The sequence below is a fragment of the Impatiens glandulifera genome, chromosome 3 (genome assembly GCF_907164915.1).
Source record: "Impatiens glandulifera chromosome 3, dImpGla2.1, whole genome shotgun sequence".
Classification (NCBI taxonomy): Eukaryota; Viridiplantae; Streptophyta; class Magnoliopsida; order Ericales; family Balsaminaceae; genus Impatiens; species Impatiens glandulifera.
The window spans coordinates 62,559,996-62,580,309 of NC_061864.1; the positions used below are offsets into that span (position 1 = coordinate 62,559,996).

The 20,314-nt window shown below is 28.9% G+C and overlaps 3 protein-coding genes and 1 non-coding gene across 5 annotated transcripts; 2 read left to right on the forward strand and 2 right to left on the reverse strand.

Annotated features, from left to right (window-relative positions):
* The first annotated feature begins 4,899 nt into the window (after positions 1-4,899).
* Positions 4,900-8,270, forward strand: LOC124931977 (probable 1-acyl-sn-glycerol-3-phosphate acyltransferase 4). Of its 2 annotated transcripts, XM_047472571.1 has the most exons (5): positions 4,900-5,108; positions 6,564-6,639; positions 6,718-7,319; positions 7,415-7,545; positions 7,775-8,270. In XM_047472571.1, exons 3-5 carry the CDS (start codon positions 6,769-6,771, stop codon positions 8,197-8,199), a joined length of 1,107 nt encoding a protein of 368 aa, XP_047328527.1. In that variant the 5' UTR covers positions 4,900-5,108; positions 6,564-6,639; positions 6,718-6,768; the 3' UTR covers positions 8,200-8,270. The 2 variants fall into 2 exon arrangements, with proteins under 2 accessions (XP_047328527.1, XP_047328526.1); XM_047472570.1 differs by lacking the exon at positions 4,900-5,108 and having other exon boundaries at positions 5,163-6,639.
* Positions 8,271-8,681: 411 nt separating this feature from the next.
* Positions 8,682-9,537, forward strand: LOC124930589 (pathogenesis-related thaumatin-like protein 3.5). The gene has a single exon (XM_047470922.1). It carries the CDS (start codon positions 8,682-8,684, stop codon positions 9,417-9,419), a length of 738 nt encoding a protein of 245 aa, XP_047326878.1. The 3' UTR covers positions 9,420-9,537.
* Positions 9,538-9,750: 213 nt separating this feature from the next.
* On the reverse strand, positions 9,751-9,831 carry TRNAL-AAG. The gene has a single exon. It is a non-coding gene; the product is annotated as a tRNA-Leu (tRNA).
* A 216-nt stretch (positions 9,832-10,047) lies between these two features.
* LOC124930942 (leishmanolysin-like peptidase) lies at positions 10,048-14,734 on the reverse strand. Its single transcript, XM_047471318.1, has 16 exons — positions 14,370-14,734; positions 14,133-14,270; positions 13,769-13,901; positions 13,567-13,680; positions 13,407-13,480; positions 13,234-13,308; positions 13,045-13,137; positions 12,871-12,931; positions 12,460-12,792; positions 12,084-12,210; positions 11,909-12,008; positions 11,760-11,829; positions 11,531-11,683; positions 11,346-11,441; positions 10,763-11,094; positions 10,048-10,495 (listed from the first exon to the last, which is right to left on the reverse strand). Exons 1-16 carry the CDS (start codon positions 14,730-14,732, stop codon positions 10,280-10,282), a joined length of 2,478 nt encoding a protein of 825 aa, XP_047327274.1. The 5' UTR covers positions 14,733-14,734; the 3' UTR covers positions 10,048-10,279.
* Positions 14,735-20,314: the final 5,580 nt, after the last annotated feature.

A 20,314-nucleotide genomic window follows, 5' to 3' on the forward strand; every position in this document is an offset into this window, starting at 1 on the left:
TTAATATTCAAATTAAAACAAAATTTTGATTATTTTCTTGAACAATAGAGAAATGATTGTTTGAAGTTGGTTGTGCAAGGATTTTTATCAGTTTTTTTTTATAAATAATTTATTTGATAAAAAAAAGTAAATTAATTGAATGTTCAATTACTTAAATTATTATAATATTTTTTATTTAAAATTAAATTTTATAAAAATAAAGTAATAAATTTTTAATTTTTTAATTAAATAATTGTATAGTTCAAAAGAAATAAGATATTATAGATAAAAATCTAAAGAAACACAGAATCAATCGACCTCAACAGAAATGTCGGTAGATTTTGTTGTTGTCAATTTCCCATCAATCTGTCAAATCCTACTCTACCTACCATCAATAGAGCTTGTTTGATGTTGTGTTATATCTTTTTTTTTATTGGGGTTTAGGAATTAAAGTCGAAATGAACTTGAAAAATAATATTTAGAGGTGCTTAATTTAGGGGTTGTATTATTTTTTATTTTAAATATAAATAATTAATTAAATTAAAAAAAAAAAGAGATTATGTAACATTTTTAGTGGGCTTTATTAGCCTATATTATCCTTAACCTAGATTGGTCGGTATTAAATTTTATTTGATATATATATTTTTAATAGAATTATTTTTTTAAATTAACACCCATCAATATTTTTAAAAATAATTTATAGATTATTCTAATAAGCTTAATTAAATTATTTAACGACTATTTTCTTTGTTTAAAATAAATCATATAACCTAATATCAAATCTAGCTTTAGGTTGGTGGAGAAATCTGAGTAAAAATAAAGAAAGTTGATAGAGAAACAAACGTACCTTTAAAAGTAGTAAATTTAGAATGGCCTATTGGCCCCTTTCTCAATTTTTTTCATCTTTTATTAGGTTAAAAAAATTAAAATTAAAATTAAAATTAAAATTAAAATTATTCCTCGTATGTATTGTAAGTACAATAATTCAATAACTTTTCTTAAATGCAATTAATTTATGTTTTTGAATTATATTATACTAATAAAATATTAAATTTTTTCTTCTTACTATTTTTTTTTAATGACATTTTGTTAGAATTGAAAATTGTATTATTTTGTTTGGTGATATTATTTAACTGGATTGAATGTTTCATCCTTAATTTAAATAATATTATCTATTGTGGGTGAATCGTTTAATGTTTGTACCCTTCAATGGTCTTGTTAATCCTTTCTTGAATTCGTATTCGTTATCTTATTGTAGCAAATGAGATTAACTTATTTTCTCCTAAAGGTATATTCTTTTATTATTTTGATGAGTTTCTAAATTTTTTTTTTATAGTTATCATTTAATATAACTTTTTCTCTGTGTTGTTTCTAATATTTGTCTGACTATATTTGATTGATTTGTTTTGTTACTTTACTTTAGTACTCACAAAATTAAAATCTCCTTGAAAAATTACAAAATTGTTAGACTTTTTTTCTTTAAAATTTTAAGTTTTTGTAAATTTATCATAGTATTTAATATCTAATTTTTTATTTAATTATTTGATGTTGATTTATTTTATAAATAAATCTATAACAATCCTTGTAAAGTTAATTGTTAAGGGACGTGCTTTTAACTTTTTCTTATTTTCTTGTGATTTTTTTTTCTCATGTCCATTAACCTTGTGTTATTATTATTTTATTATACATAAATTATTTAAAAAAAATAAATTCTATATTATTCTAAAATTACAATTTATCACTTTAAAGAAATTATAGAAAAAGATAAAAAAAAAAAAAAAATCCTAACTGCACATGATCCTCAAATATAACTGTACATTTTTTTTTTCTTTTACCAAATGCAAATTTATTTATCATTCATCCATTTGGAATTACAAATTTACAAAGCAACTAGTAATTAAATTAATCATTTTTTGAATGAACTGTCACATAATGATATTTATTTTATAAAAAAAATGTTTATGACTATTTAGTTGCTTCTCAAATGTTAATTGGCATATACATTCATTTGACAAATAAAAGGTTTGATTAGATCAATAATTATTTTTTTGAATTTTTTAAAAAAAAAAGACTTTATCAATAATAAAATATTGAGTTCCGTAACTAATTATTTCAGAAAACGATGAACTGGGTTTCCTCACGATTTTATTCTCAACTGTTAATTTTTTTAATAATTATTTCTTAATTATTAATTGTATTAATCCAATATAAACATAAAATATAATTTCATCTGTATCTCTCTACATCACACCCATTAATTATTCAATCTAAATTATATTATCATAAACTAAAAAATGTTTTTCTTCTTTCACAATTTTAATGAAGTGTCATCACTAGCTCATGTTGTTTTATCTTTCAAATAATTAACTATTTATGATAATAATATTTTACATATTAATTATATTAATTTAAGAAGAATTTTTTTTTTAATAAAGGAGAACTAGTATGACACCCCACAATCATGATCTCCACTTGAACTCAAAACGCTTCCGAATGAAATTAAATTTATGAGAAAAAAAATTTAACATAAAAAAAAGTATTTAAGTTTACTCTTACCGCTAACACATTGATTTAAGTGAGATTATGACTAACATCCTCCAATTAATTTATCCACCCAAATTACCTTTTCTATGAAGTTAACCATGGTCACTAATTTATTCACCCAAATTAATTGACTTAAAAAAAGGTTAAACTCTCATTCTACTTATATTAAAAACATATTTAAGAGTATTCATTTATTAGGTTCAATTTACACTAAAAACATATTTAAGAGGGCGTAATAATAACATTTAAGAGATCATGGGCTAACCTAGGGAATCATTTCGTGTCTTCATTATTTTTTCTCGTATAAACAACATGGTTAACTTTTGAATTATTGAAAACGAAATATGGTCAAAATGTTCAATACCACGTAAATCGATGACAAAAAAAATAAAAATCTTTAGAAAACCAATTAATACTATATGATTTTATGACCATAAAAAGACTTAACTGCTTACCTTTCTAATTTATATTCATTCTATTTTTAAAAAAAAATTTAATTTAAATTAATTATGATAGCCTTGTATTTAATTAGAAAAATAAAATAATATCAATAATTTTATTTTTGACAATATTTTTTTATTTGTTTTTACTCTTTTTTATTTAAATAATTGATATACTAAACAATTATTAAAATGATAAATTAGGCCAATATTATAATAATCTACTAAACTGAACCTTTTATCAAGATTGATTCAAGATTTATAAAAAAAATAAAAAATAAAAAACAATTCTAAACATAATTGACATTTATTTGTTTATTTTAATAGTTGGAAGCTAGAACCTACATGTGATGTTCCTAATTTGTATTCCCAAAAATTAGATGTCAACCACCTTTAATCAAAACACTACTGTCAAACATGTTACTTTTTAATTTTTTTTAATGAATTATTAGTACAATAAGCTAGTTTGATTAGGTTTATTTGGTTTTTCTTATATTTAAAATAAATAATTCTTTTTATTGTATCATCTTATTATTTTAATCTTCAAATTAGTTAGAACTCGTTTGATATTAAATACAACTCGAATTAGTTTTGATTAAAATTATTTAAAATTTTTGAGTTTTTCCCTAAAGAAACCTGTTTGATTAAATTTTCAAAACAATTAAGAACAAAAGTATTTCTAAATTTTTTTCTATATATTTTGAATGAATGAAAAAATAATTAAATAAATGGTAATTTTGATAATTAAAATAGTAATTAAATAGATGAAATAATGGTTGAGTTTTAAGTAAAAATCTTTTAACAAAACCCAAAAATTCAAAGATCAAATAAGGCCTTGTTCCATATTGAATTGCCTGATAAAAATTAGGAAAAAATTGGTTTTTAAAATTTTAAGACTAATTTAGTTTTGAGTTGAGAGGGTACGATGAATGATGAATGTGAGAGAATTAAGGATTAGAGAGAAATGATAAAATGACGTAGAGAGAGGGGATAATTTTGGTATTTAAATTAATAAAATTAATTATTAAATTATTAATAAGATATTTAAGTTTTGAAATAAAAATTAAGTTTTATCCGAATAACCAAACATCAAACAAACTTTAAATTTTACTCAAAAACCCAACTATCACATCTCTCATCTTTTCATCAATCAAATCATTATATTCTTTAAACAAAATACTAAATTATCCTTTAAATTATTTTTATTAATTTTTTATTAAACAAACTTATAAGATATTTAAGTAATATATACTTAAATAACTAAATTTTCTAAATCATATAACTATGTTTTTTTTAAACATCCTAAATAAAAACTAGCATGAGAAGAGCTCTTAGAGTTGGTTTGATATTAAGTCTTTTGGAATTTTTATCCAAAATACTAAATCACTATTTTTATTCACAAAATATCTACTCAAACTCAAAAATCAAACAAAAAGATTTTTTTTTATTTTTTTTTGGTTTTTCAAGTATTTTTTCTTAAAATCCAACCATCCTTTCATCTACTATTTCATTAATCTAACCATTCTTTTTATCTAATAAAATATCAAAATCAACTTTTATTAATAAAAAATGAAGAAAGAAAAAATCAAAATATGAAGATAATTTAATATTTAACTCAAAAAAATATTTTTTTTAAATATTTATCAAACAAGATGTTTTAAGAAAAAAAGTTTAAAAAACAAAACACTTTCTCAAACAAGACCTTAATGTATCAATTAAAATACCAAAATATTAATACTTAAAAAAAATACTAATTTTATTTATTTATAAAATTAAAAGTGTATAAAAATGAAGATAAAAGAATCCCCAATCCCCAAAATAATAGGTTACTAAAAAATAGAGAGAATGAGTTGATAAGAATCTTCCAAAATGGAGGCTCATAGTACGTTTGTCTGCTCGCGTGCACACAGAATAATTCTTCCTCTGGATCCGCTTCGTTATTTTCTCATAAGAAGCAAAAATGGAGTATTTTTATTATTATTAACAAACAAAGTGATGAATACTCTCTGGTCTTTGCTCATTTGGTCGTCTCATTCATAATCGGAACAGATATCTCCATCCTTTCGGTAGATTCACGCCAAATTCCTCCATTTTACACAAGATAAGACTCCCCCATCTTCTACAATTTTACTATCTCAAATGGGTGTAAGTTCTTTCTTTCTTTCTTTCTTTCTTTCATGCCCAACACCCATCTAGTTCTTCTCTCTTCCCAGTTTTAATTTCCTGTCTTTCATTCTCTATGTATTGTATTGTATTGGATCCTGTAAATTCAAGCTCTTATATATATGGGTTTCCTTTTCTTTTCTTTTCTTTTTTATCATAATCAAGTATATATTTGATGTGATGAAATTATGCTTCCATAGATTTTGTAGCAATCTATAAATTTTTGTCTGTAGCTTTACACACAAGGTGACAAAATACTACTGAATTGACTTACATCCACTCCTTTTTTCTTCATATCTTTCTTTTCAATCTTTCTGACATGCTCTGGGTCAGACAAAACCTGCTAATTTTGAATGTTATGGAGTGTTGTTGGCATACTTTGATGTTAAATTTCTTATGGTGAAAGTTCATTTGTTTTGAATTCAGTCATGCTAAATGTTCATTAGCTAGAGATCTGCTAACCATTATTAGGAGGAAAGTCTTATGAAATTATGAAGAAAATGCTAATGAAATGCTGTTTATGTCAGTCTCTTGTTGAGTCTTTAAAATGTAACCTGACCATTTCAAGACTTGATGAATTGTCTGTCCTATTGATGTATGACTGTTAATTTCTAATTCAAATTTGAACCATAAACTTAGTATTTTCATATTGAGTTTTGGTATACTTGTAGAAACAATATCAGCTATTGTTTCATTTTACAAACATAGGTTGCATTTTAGTTTATGAATATTGATCGGTGAAAACACTTTTATACACTAGCTTGTCGGACAATCATTGGCTATTACACAGTGGTTTCATAAATTATCTTTGTAATGTTGCTCTAGATGTTCTGCTTGCTACACATTGGAACTAAAATGTATGTCCATTAGAGTTTGAACGAATAAATCTCGTGCTAACCAATGAATTATTGTTAAGAGGCAGGTTGCAGTTCGATACATGGAAAATTATATGTTTTGTTAAAATTTATCATTTTTGGTGTTATATCAATTTCGTGTTACTGTTTATGCCTGACCCAAGTAGTGTATGATCCAGGAAATAGCTAACAAACCTTCAATTAGTCTAATTTATACATAAAATTGCTAGTTTGTCTTTTTTTTTTGCCTTTTACTTGTAACATAAAATTTTTAAATCGTTTACATTTGTCCTATCTCAGTGTTTTTTCAATTATGGTTGGTTAGTTTTTTTATACCTGTTAGGATTTATAATTTATGTTTTTGTGTTCATATCCAGTTGAGAAACAACCAATAAATCTTTTGGTTTTCAAACACAATCTCCTCCAAATACATTTATGTATTCAAAATTTTTGTATCCAGGTGATTCCAAATGGGGGCGAATACTGTTTTAATCTCTGTTGTCAAACAAATATTTATACTTTTTCATTGTTTCCACACTTGTATGTGGCACCGGCCTTATTAGTTTCACCAATTTGTTTCCAGATGTGATCTCCTTGTAACAGTTTCGTGCAGTAACTTGGAGCCCTTGACTTCAATTCATTCCCTCTTGACCACTAAAGTAAGACTATCAATTTCTTCAACCCAAATTGAATATATCATCAGGATATTCATTTATAGTTGTTTTGTCCTTGTGCAGGAGGGAAACCAAGGTTGAACACTAGATTTTTTTTTATACAATCTGAAAATTATGGAGGGTTCCTCAATAAAGCATAACACGTTGACACCTCTTAGAATGTTTAGAGGTTTCCTATGTCTGTTGATTCTGCTCACAACAGCATTCATGTTTTTAGTCTATTTTGTGCCAATTGCTGTAATCGGTTTTCGCCTTTTCAGTATACAGTTTAGTAGAAAAGCAATATCATTTCTTTTTGGTCTTTGGCTAGCTTTGTGGCCTTTCCTATTTGAAAAGATAAACAAGACCAGGGTAATTTTTTCGGGGGAAACTGTTCCATCAAGGGAACGAGTTTTACTCATTTCCAATCACAGAACTGAGGTTGATTGGATGTATTTGTGGGATCTTGCATTGAGGAAAGGGTGTTTGGGTTCCATCAAGTATGTGCTTAAGAGAAGTTTGATGAAACTACCTGTCTTCGGTTGGGGATTTCATATCTTGGAATTCATTGCTGTGGATAGAAAATGGGAAGTTGACGAAGCAATTATGCAGAAAAAGCTTTCCACCTTTACTAATCCAATGGATTCTCTTTGGCTTGCCATTTTCCCAGAAGGAACTGATTTCACGTAATGATTATTATTGTTTGTTTGTTTCTTACCCTTTTGATCACTTTTTGTTTTGTTTGAACTGACACTGATAGTGTTGTTTTATACTTATATAGCGAAGAAAAGTGCAGAAAAAGCCAGAAGTTTGCGGTTGATAATGGGCTGCCTGTATTAAAGAATGTGTTGTTGCCTAAAACAAAAGGCTTTTCTGCTTGCTTGGACATTCTAAGAGACTCCTTAGATGCAGGTATTTATTTTCTTATGCAGACAGTTATTGTTTCCCCCCTTACCAAAAAACACACAAAATTTTAAGAATATAAAAGAAGATATAAAGTATCCACTCAAATGGTAAGAATTTTAAACTCAAGTGGTGAGCTTCCAAGTTTGATTCGCATTAAAAGTACCTTGATTAAAACGTGGCTTGGTCTGTCAAATCTTAACCGCTAACTTGATTGATATGATTGATTGTTTTGCAGTGTATGATATTACCATTGCATACAAACCGGATTGTCCTTCATTCTTGGACAATGCATTTGGTGTGAATCCTTCAGAAGTTCATATCCATATTCAACGTATTCCAGTTGATAAGATCCCAGAATCTGAAAAGGAGGCTTCGAGTTGGCTAATAGACAGATTCCATGCAAAGGATCAGTTACTCTCAGATTTTATTGCTGACGGTTATTTTCCAAATGAAGGAACAGAAGGAGAACTTTCAACCATGAAATGCTTGGTAAATGTCACAATTGTAGTTGCTTTAACTGCAATATTTTTGTGTCTTACGTTTTATTCTTCTGTGTGGTTCAAAATTTACATTGGTTTTAGCTGTGCATATCTCGCGTTCGCTACTTACCTAGATTTTCAACCCTTCCCATTTTTACAGTTTGGTAAAAAGGAATTGTGATTTCTGTGTTCTTAAATATTCTTCAATTTAATTTTTATTTCAGACTGATTAAAAATTGCGTTTCTTGTGGTTTTTATGTCAATTGTTGTGCTCTATGATGTCGGTTTTTTAGCTATTTGTTAAGTGTTAATCTCGATCTTTGTTTTGGTATCTTTTCTTCAAAAATGTTTAAGTTAACTAACCTTTCATATGTGAGATCCACATACATAAAAATGGCCTTGATATTGGAGAAATTTACAGTAATGCCATTGGGTGTTGTGGATTTAGAAGGTAAACCACCCAAGATGAATTTTTGTTATTTTCAATGACACACAATCTTTGTCTCCTAGGCAATCTTAAAATATGATCTATCATTGTCCAATCAAATAATCATTTACTAAGTACTATAAATAGGTTACCTTTCACTCTCAACTATAGCAACATTAACTCAAACATTTTAGAATAAAACCATGCAACCTATTTTTCTCCTAAATCCCGATACAATGGCGCCTGCCCGCTTGTTATTTCTCTTTTTTCTCTTAGGCAATACTCGTGTTTTTGCGACAATCTTCACCCTTGAAAACCGTTGCAGCTACACGGTCTGGCCAGGCACGTTATCGGCCAATGGAGCCGCCATCTTAGCCGAAGGAGGCCTCGAGTTGCCTCCCGGCTCCTCAACCCAATTTTCCGCACCATTTGGCTGGTCTGGCCGGTTCTGGGCAAGAACCGGTTGCCAGTTCGACGATTCTCAAAGAGGGAATTGTGCCACGGGCGACTGTGGAACTGGTTTGAGGTGCGTCGGAGGCGGCGCACCTCCAGTTACCCTGGCCGAGTTCACGCTCGGCTCTGGACCCGTCAACGAGAAAGATTTCTACGACGTCAGTCTCGTCGACGGGCACAACGTGGGGATCGGGATCCATCCCATCGGCTCGGGTGACGGCGAGTGTCATTACGCCGGTTGTGTTGCGGATGTGAATGGAGGGTGCCCGCCAGAGCTGAGGATCGCGGGGGAGAACGGAGAAGTGGTGGCATGCAAGAGCGCGTGCGCAGCGTTCGATTCGCCGGAGTTCTGCTGCACGGGAGAGCATTCGACTCCGGCGACGTGTTCTCCGACAGAGTACTCGACTATTTTCAAGAGCGCGTGCCCGACGGCGTATAGTTACGCTTACGATGATGCTTCGAGCACACGCACTTGTAGCGGGTCGGATTATCTCATATCGTTTTGTCCAACCGGGTCATAGACTTACATATAATGATATCTCATAGTTATTTAAAAACATTGTCATGAAACCAAGGCTTTGAAGTCATTATTAACCTATCCTTATTTGTCATATATAAACTAAACAGAAACATTCTTATTGACATATAATTGTGCATTGAGTGAATGGTAAAGATTTGTAGGTAAAAAGAGATTAAAAATTGTTAATACATAAATAGTAAATGTAAAAATGAGTAGCACAAAAATGGTGTTTTATATGCTGTAAAGGTAAAACTAAAATGGATATACTAAAATTTTACCGGATAGATTAATCGCACTTTAAATGAGAAGCAAAACTCCGTAAAAAAATATTATGTTGACAGTGGGATTTGAACCCACGCCCTTTCGGACCAGAACCTTAATCTGGCGCCTTAGACCAACTCGGCCATATCAACTTGTTGCAAATCAAATAATAAAATATAAATTTAACACTATGTTTATTCAATAAATATGATATTTATAATTTTTCTTGAATGTAAGTATAAAATTTTCTACACAAATGTCAAAATTGTAGTAAAAAGTATAGAATACAAGTTAAGATATTGTGCCACTTTCATTGGGAAAAATGTTTTCAAATAATTTAGTCATATTTGTATTTAATAAAGAGAATATAAAATTGAATTAAAGCCTTCGGCATAGATTATAACATTTCAACCAAGTTTCTTTTTTTTTCATACAACTAATTGCATTTTTCTCTACAAAACACTCTACTTCTATAGCACTTTGAAATTTGTGCTATTTTCTACCTTAAAATTAACCTATTTTTAACCCACCTTTTACAACAACAAAAAGAAAGAAAAAAAACTGCATTAATTTACATAAATACCCACTTTTAGGAACCTATCATATCAAGAACTTCAACAACCTAAACTTGGAATACCATGGCAATTGGATCTTGCCCGACCCTGTACATTGCCCTTCTTTTTCACTCTCGTTACTAAATAAGGTCTGATCCGAGCAGTCCAGTGAAGCCGAGCATGCCAAGTTGTATAACCGACAAGCTGAATGACACACTCGAAGCCTGTTGTCACCATCCTTATCGCACTTCTGAATCGAGATCTGTATCAGGTTAAGGGTATTATTAATAAAGTGGGTTTTTTTTTCATACTAAAATATCTTTTTGTATTTTTTTGAATTTAGGAAGTTAAATATGACTACACAGCAATAACATCCACTTCAAATTAAAGTATTTTAAGTGAAAATCGAACTCACGATCTTTTGATTTTTTAGGTACATACTTTTTGTTAAAATATTAAAAATATAAGGGTAATTTGAAATTTGATAGATGATTTGAATAATTTGATTAATGAAATGAGAAAGCCTTACCCAACATGCTAGTTGTTGAGCAGCTGATTTACAGTGTCCATCCCGAGGCTTGGCAAGCCTTCTCCACCATTGTCCGGTAGCAATACCGGGCAAGAGTCTATTGTAATTTGGACTTACAACCACTTCTTCGAGCTGTTGCAATATGCTTAACTCACTAGGGGCACAATGTTGCCATGGTCCGTCGTTTTTCAGCACTTGCTTACAAAACAGGAGGCTTGGTGTAAGGGTGGAGCTATTTTGACATGTATAACCAGCATAATCTGAGCAACGGAATTCACATACTCCATTATCGCATACTCCTCCGTGTAGGCTACATTGTTCATCGCACACGGCTGCATACAATTGACAATGTTAATTCGATCCAGATTAGAAACTGTCAATAAATTTTTTTGAACTATCAGGTATAGATGATTCACATTTGAAAACAAAACTTAGTCAAATGGTTTCTCATCTAGATCCATGAATCTAGGCGAAAAACACAATCAATCATTTTGTATCGTGTCTCTAACTCATTTAAATCTGCATCCGAAATAGAAATTTAATAGAAAAATAAAAAAGGTTTCGGTTTTTGACATTTTCATACCAGTTGAGCATTCAATGCCAGTATACCCATTGTCGCATTGGCAGATACCGTTTTTAAGACACTTTCCGTGCCCATTACAGTTATTCGGACAAAATCCTGCAAACAAAGCAATAAAATTGTAAATATTTGTAGGTATAAAAAAACAGTAGAGCATTTAGGGAAGACAAAGGGGCAATCGGGTTTACTTTTACCACAGTCGTGACCATTGAACCCCACAAAGCAGCTGCATTTTCCATCAACACAATCTCCATTGAAGTTACAATAATTAGGGCACTGTTTAGACACGGGGACCAGTCTCGTGCTACATAGTTCATTAAAACCGGGGCAAATCAATTCCCCTGCAAAACCCCGGGAGAAACATTAAGGGTTTGGTAACATAAAATTGTAAAAACACAACTAGAAGAAAATAGTCACCATTAAAACCCGGAAATTGAATTGGGCCACCGGCTTCAGGGCATACTTTCCATGTACCATCAACGGCAATCTAACCAGATAACAATACCAGTATTATTATTATTATTTTAAATTAAACCAAACAATAATAAAATACCTCAGAATCATACCTGTAACGAGTTATTAAAACATTTATGCTGATAACAACCGTTTCCTTGGGTTGTTGAGCCTCGTACAAACCCGGTTCTTACCAGCGATGAAGCCATACACCTGAATTTTATAATTTTTAAAAAAAGAACACAAAAGGAAATAAAAGCATTAAGATAAAGTTAAAGAGAACCTCACCTTGAGTTAGATCCTCTGACCTCACCCAACATTCTGTCGGGAGATCGAGCACTGTTTGTATCTGTACATGATCCGTCGGAATAAGCTATTAAATAAGTACAGTAATCAGCTAGTGATGACTGCCCACCTGCATGCCCAATGTTTCAAACATTTTATTAAGATGATACCCATCTAATTTTAATGTTTCTAAACATTATTTCAGCTAATTTTTTCATATGGGTCTGATCTCCTTTGAAAACAAAGTGTATTTTCTCAACTTCCATATCATTTGAGCTACTTTGGGTGGGTAACGGTGGGTTTCAAACCCGATATAAAAATGTTTCTAGCCACCACCGAGTCATATTGTATATTACTAAGGAGAAAGTGTAAACCGCACCTTGGTTTGCTTGTGGAAAATATCGAGCCCATTGAGGAAGATCTCCACTATAGCTTACAATTGGGCAATATCCCTCAGCTTCCCTATTATAAGTACATCCAGAAACCTGAGTATTGTTGCAATGATATGCTCCTTTCCACAAGTTACATGGAGATGTAACAAACTCGGTTCCTTCTCCGTTGCCCCAATCAAGACGATCAGCCATACTATAATTAGCTTTATACCAACCGCTATCTTCCAACAAGGCAAGCGTCATATTTGAAACTACTGATCTCGTATCAACTGAACCCGTCATTATCTCATTCATCATAAGCCTTTTCTCCCAATGAGAGCCTGATCAAAACAAAGCTTACTCACCAAAACATAAAAGAAAATTAAAGCTCTATATACATATATGGAAAGGATGAGTACCCGATGTGCCACGTCCTCCACCATCTTCTAACTCTAAGCCAGTAAAATTTTTCGAGAATGCCTGCAAGTAGGGTATGTAAAACAATTAGGCTATGTTCAGATTTGTATAATTGGAATTATAATTTTATAAGAATTGAAATTGAACTTAAGAATGATAAATTAAGCGTCGGTTACCCCATAATGATGGCGTGATTGCATCACAACACGAGGAAGGACCACACGTGTAACCATACGCCCGATTTTTTCATCCATGACTTGTTCCGTAACCTATAAATGGATTTGAAATTTATGAAAACTTTGAGATGTATTGGTAATTTATCTTATTGGTTTCGGTTTTAATAAGACAGATTTAACAATATTTACCTGGCTGCGTCTTATCTTCCTCTCGTCTCTAAAATGAGCAAATGCATGAGGATCAAAACCAAGAACATGCATAACCTAAGATACATATTCATTCAGCAAACTCAATGGTGAGAACTGAGAAGAACATAAGGGCACTCGATGTATAACATCGTCAAAGGAAATAATCAATTCACCTCGTGTATAAGTGTAGCCGAAAGCAGTGTTTCTGCTTCGGCTGTTAAGTGACGAGGAGCAACGTTCACATGTCCTGCATTTAGTACGTTAAAAATGTAATATCACATTTTTTTTAACAGGATTGACTTATATTTATAAAAAAAATATTTAAAAAGTTACCAGCAACAGCTCGGCCCCATTGATCCCGTTCACATGCTACTGCCCACGCTAGAGTGTTTCCTGTTGTGGGTCTTGTTGTTACCAAAAGAACTAGGTCTGCTTCGGGAACACCATCTAAGAAGAACGAGAGATGAACTTATAAGAACAATCAAGGAGCGTTGAATCTGCGTATCTCATCTGATTGTTGATATGTTTATATTACCGTCAACATATTCCCTTGGAAGTTGTACACCTCCATCTTGTCCACAAGCAGAATAACCACTCAACCTTAAATTCCCTTTCACAGGCTCGACAGCTAAAGCCTTTTTGAACCAATCAGCCGTCTTCTCCAAAGCCTATATCAAATGTCAAGAGATTCAAATACAATAAACAGTGTACTAAACGATCATCATCCATAATTTAATGTTCTATCTCGATCTATAAATTGTCAAATTTGTACTTGTAAAGTGGAAATCGAACTTGATACATTTGGTCTATTAGGCAAGACTCTTTCCACTTAATCCCAATTTTTATAAAGACAGATAATTTTCAATTGGGGTTCTTCGAAACAAAGTTCACATGGATACCTTTCTAAGACGATGCCTTTTGTCTTCACCGGATATATCATCTGAGGTGCAATTGTACAAACAATCTCCGGAAACTTGAGGATTTCCATCAGGATTGCAAAAGGGCATAAGGTGATTAGAATTTGCAGGCTCACCAAGCTGGTTTTGGATCCATAATTCAGTTTCAAATACAAAAAAAAAAACTTATTAGTAAAAAAAACTAACCTTTTAGAGAAAAATTGTTTAGCATTCACTTGCCTTAACTACATCACCAACATTGATGCAATCTCTATCAATTGTGTGTCCAACAGCATCATAGTTTAAATAAATCCTAATAGGTTTATTCACTTGCTTATTTTCTTGGGCAGTTGAGAATCCAAGTAAAGTTCTTCCTTTTCGGTGAAGGGGCTTAGAGACTTCTTCTGCCTGATCATAAACTTGTGGTGTGACCGAATAGATCTTCTTACCCGGTCGCCTTCTTTGTTTGAGTATTTCGTCGTGAATACAAGAATGCGATGATATTATATTGTTATCGTGAGTTGTTTCTGTTTCTGTTTCTGGCCATGGATGGTATTCTTGGTCTACTGAACAAAGTATTTCCCGCGACAAAATCAGTAACATCTGCAAAAATTATGTGGTTTATCATCTACACTACTTAAATTCAATGGAAGATTCCAAGTACCCATTATTCAATTAGTTCATTGGATCAAACCAGTTAATGACAGTATCTATATTTTACATCCATGAAGTTCTAACATAAAAGACAGCTGAATATAAGTTTGATGGAATACAGTCTTCACAATTAACCGAAAACCCTCACTGAAATGAACCCTAAATCTAGCATTCTAGGCCTTCTAGGGTTCATTTTTGGGTGAAAGTTTCCTCATTAGCTCAAGCAAATTTCAGACAGCCATAAGGATTCTTTGAGCTCATTCCATTCAGATTCAACAAATGCATGAACAAATAACAAAGAACTAAAAATCCTAAATCCCCAAAATCAAAATTAGCTTACTTTACCTGTAAAATGATGACAGTTAACTGAAACAACCTCATTTCTCTGAAAACAACACCACATCGGCTACCTCGAAAAACCCTGAACTACAAAGTTAGACTTGAGAGCAGAACTGTCGAACCAGATTCCGTCAAAACGCCGGCGATTCTCCGATCGGTGTCAACATACAGAAAATAAAAATACAAGTCAGTTTGCATTTTCAAGACTGATTAACATGCAAATGACTTTCCAACAAAAGGAATCTCTCTAATTTCAGCCTCAATGAACTGGTTTAAGTCGAATCAACGGAAGAAGAAGCATAAGAGTAGAGATTCCTTAACTGGGTCGAATGTAAAGAAGACAGATTTTCTGAAAATGGGAGTTTCTTCTCTTTTGGGTTTAGAGGAGTGGTTCTTGTAGATCTTTTCTTACCCAGAACAGAAAAATGAAAATGGTTAAGAAAGGAGCAAAATTTATTGAAGGAGAAAGAGAGAGAAGAGATTTTATTGGAGCAGGTGAAGGTGGGTATTGACTGTATGTAGGTAAATAACAAATACACTTTTAAATCTCAAATCCAAGAATAAATTAAAACAACTGTCAAACACTTTTTTTTTTATAATAAATTTGCATTTAATGATATATATAAAAAAATATTATAAAAATCTTGGGGAAAGAGAGAAAAGACAACCAGGTTACCAAGACATGGCCATGCCCATTAAGGATCATATTTATAGGTCCCCATATGTTTCAAATTCCCCATTTAGGTTAAGCAAATGACATAGGTAATAAAATCATTATTTAAAAGAAGCTGGGATTATCAAGCTTATTAAAAAAAAATGTTATTTTGTTGTAATTTTTTTTTTCAATTAAGAGAACCAATACACTCTACCATTTTGGTGGGTTTGTTACTTCGTTGTACCTATAATATTTTTTTATTCTTATTTTCATGTTAAGTTAATCTTTTATTTGTATTTTCTTATATTATATTTGTGTGGTTGTATTTAAGGATTCTAATCATTTTTTTATTATATCTAAACCATTTAAAAAAATATATCAAAATTCTTCAAATTTTTAGGTTCATTTGATATATAGAATTTTTTTTCTTAATCATTATCCATATTATATTTCATATAATAATTCAAACTAACTTAAAACAATAGATTAAGGGCTAATGTGGATCGAATGGTGTGATAAATTTAAATTGGTTTTACTATTTTAGATATATTCAGTGAATACCCTACATTCGATCATATGTTTAAAATAAGTTTTACTATTTAGATATATTCAATGAATATCCTACATTCGATTATATGTTTCGCTAATTTAATGTATTATATATGGGATAGGTTTAATAGTTGTTTAGATTTTGATAATGTATAATCATTAATATCTAACATATTTTAAAATAATCAAATTAAAAAAAATGAATCACAAAAATTTTAATATAATAAAATTAAACAAAATTTCATATTAAATAAATATAAATTGATTCAGTTATTAATATATTCTATATTATATCCTAATAAATCTTTTATATCAAAATTTTATATTCGGACCGATAACCCGAGTAATCGATATTTTTAGTTCAGATTATATCTATAAAATGGTTGGGTAGATAAGATCGATTTAAATGTTCATCCTACATTTAACTATCAAACCTATTTAAAAATTAATATTTTATTTAATAACCACAATTTTTATTGAAAAATCTTACAAACTAAATAAGTTTCTTCTACAGCTAATTCTTAATTAACTTTGAGAATCTTTTTAACTAAAACATATTCTTTCATGCAAAGTATTAATTTCCTCTTATTTAGTCTTCTCAAATATTATTAACAAATACCATAATTCTATATAAGCACATTTAATGTGGAATGGTAAAATAATTCCAAATTTAAGATTGGTACAAAAAGGCCTTTAAAGATTTTGTTTATCTCTTCTAGATGAATTTATTATGACTATTTCTAGATGGATTTACTATGAACAATTTATTAAAGTGTTTTTTTACTTAATTTATGGCAAATCTCATTTCTTAATTAATGATGTTTCCTTTTTGTTACAAATTAAAATGGTATACTTCCTTATATAGTTGAAGTTAAAAATTGCAAGGAATTATATAATTAATTTCCCTTGTTTTTGTGTAATTTATAGGCATTATGTTTGTCTTATTATTATTATCAACTATCAATATAAAAATGGCCCTTGTAAAAAATAAGTGACTTTAAAAATTGTTTTATTTTACTTGGATAATACGACACAAATCAACCATGTTATAGTCAACACTCTTTTGGATCTCAAGAATGGGATCCTTAATTTTCTAATATTGTTTGTCAGTTTATATTTCCCTTATTTTTAAATTTATTAGTTTGTATAATAAACTCATAATTGTGACTTTTTCTAAATTTAAATTAGATCAATATTAAGCCCTTATAAAAAAATGTTGAATTGATCATGATTTAAAAAATTTAGATTGATCTAAAACTAATTTTATAATGATAGTGAAAAAAGATCTTTATAAGTTGAAAAACTAATTTATATAGTTAATAAAATAACAAAAATAACAAAAATCACATATATGATTTTATTATGATTTTTTTTACTATTTAGAATGTTAATGTATTTGAGTCTTAATAATAACACTATATAAAAAATAATACATTTTCTTGTAAATAGTCAATGTATAATAAAAAATAATAAAAATCGTTTAAATATATAACTAGACAAATATTACCTGACAAAAAAAAATTATAAAAATACAGTATAAATTTTCAATATTGTATAATATAATTATAAATATTATAATAAAATATTAATTTTTAAATGTAGTCAATTTATTTGACAAACAAAATTATTAATGAATTGACATTGTTGATTGTGTAGTTAAATATTTGAATATAAGAATAATTATTTTTCTCACTTCTTAATATTTTTAAAGATTTTATTGAATTAGAATAATAATAATAATTGAAAATAATATTATATATGCATAAAAGTGATAAGTCTGGGTCACACCTATTTAATTGAAAGGACAGTGACTTATTTAATCACCTTGACAGCTTTTGGGACAAAAAAAAACATCTTGACAGGACAGAGTCCTATTTAAAAAACACCCATTATGTTTTGTTTATATTAATTATATATAATTTAATAATAAAAACAATGTATATCCAAACAAATTCACTTCTTTTGCTTGGTTTTTTTTTCTACAATGAAATATAATTTTTAATTGTGATTATCAATTAAGGGTAAGAGGTGAGAGGGTAAAGATTGTTTTTGATTTTTATATTTAGGATAGTTTAAGGGGAAAAAAATTTGTTTAAAAAATTAAAATTCTTATATTCGATTCCCATTCATAACAATATAGGTTGAAATGTGAGAATTGTGTTTAAGGGTGTACGAATAATCAATCGAACCTCTTAAATAAAATTAAATTTTTGAACTGAAAATCAATTGAATCGATCAAATTGAATGACTTCCATTTTTTTAATGATTTAACTCATTGATTCAACTATGGAATCGTTAAACCGATCCTAAATCCTAACTAAAATTTTAAAAATATATATACAATCCAATTATAATTAAGAGTAAGAGTTAATACTTCAGTTTAATAATTAAGTTTTTCAATCATCTAATGTTTAAAAACTAAAAGGAATAATAATAGAAAGTCATTTTATTTTTGGTAAGAAGAAAATATATTTTAATTAAACTAATTTTTATGTAATTTTTTTTATTATTGTTGTTGTTATTTGTTTTAAAAACAAATTTTATGTATATTTTAATTAATTTTGGCAAATAAATAAAATTGATCGAACCCATCAAACTGATTAAATCGAATTGACTTGTAAACTGATTGACCTAAACGAACCATTTATCCTTTTAATTGTACTAGTTTCTTCAAAGAAATATAGTTGATCTACAATTAATTTGTTATTATAGTTTATATAATATATATATATATATATATATATATATATATATTAAATATGATTTTTTTTAGGAAACTAATCTTTATATACTGTTTTAATATTTTTTCTTGTTCAGCTTAACCCATGATAGATATTTTATAATTAAATTGCATAGTGAAAAATAATAATATCTGAGTACCTAATAGTATTTAGAATGGATAAGGTATAGGGATCCATTTATTTTTTAATTGGTTTAGATTATTAAATAAAGGGTCCAAGGGAACTTATCCAACCTAATAATTGATAGAATATAAAATAACATCTATTGATACATTTATTAATATTTTTTCCGATAAAAGATTTATTATCTTCAATAACCTAAACATTATTCCCACCCTTACTAACTTTCACTTAAATCACTACCTTTTAATTAAGTATTACAAATTAAATTTGGTCCATTTTTTTTAATTAATTTTAAATTTGACTATAATAAGTTTGGTTATATTTTGTCAAGATCCTATATTCGACAGTATCATATAGTACGTTTGATAATTTTTTCCATTATGGGAATAAAGTAAATGAAACACTTTCATTGTAATCTTAATTAATTCATCATAGTTAGAAACTTAGAATAGCCTAACAACCACACTTGTATATTAAATAAAAACAAATATATATTTAATTAAAACATATCTTTATACTTTAGACACTCAACAACCCCAAATTGGGATTTTAAATAATTTTGACATTTAAATAAGAGAATTTGCTAAAATTTTAGTTATCCACAAACTTTCAAAATATATATCAAATAGAAGATATTGACAGTATTCATTAAACAATGATCTGACATATATTAGCAATAAAATTACTAAATCGATTCTCTATTACAAATATTTTATATAAAAATGTCTAACATGTAATAAAATTAAAACTTAATATACAATAATAAAAATACACGGTGAAGTCTCTTGTTTAAAAAATTAAATGTTTTAGGTTTAATTTTCACTAAAAACATCTTAAAATTTGAAACTATGATTACATGATCGTGTTAACTTCGTAATATTTAGATATTTAAAAATAAAAATATTTTGTTTTTGTACGTGTATTTGTGTATTTGCTTAGGGTCTTCATTTGTGTTTAAATTAGAGTTTAATGGAAATTTGAATTTTAAAAATTTACTTTGAAAGGAAAATAACTAGAATTTTGTATTTTTTTGGTATCTCTATTTCGTCAAAGTGATAAACTAAAGTAAAATTCATTGATGAAATATTTTTATCTAAGATATTTTTCTTAAATTAATTTGACAA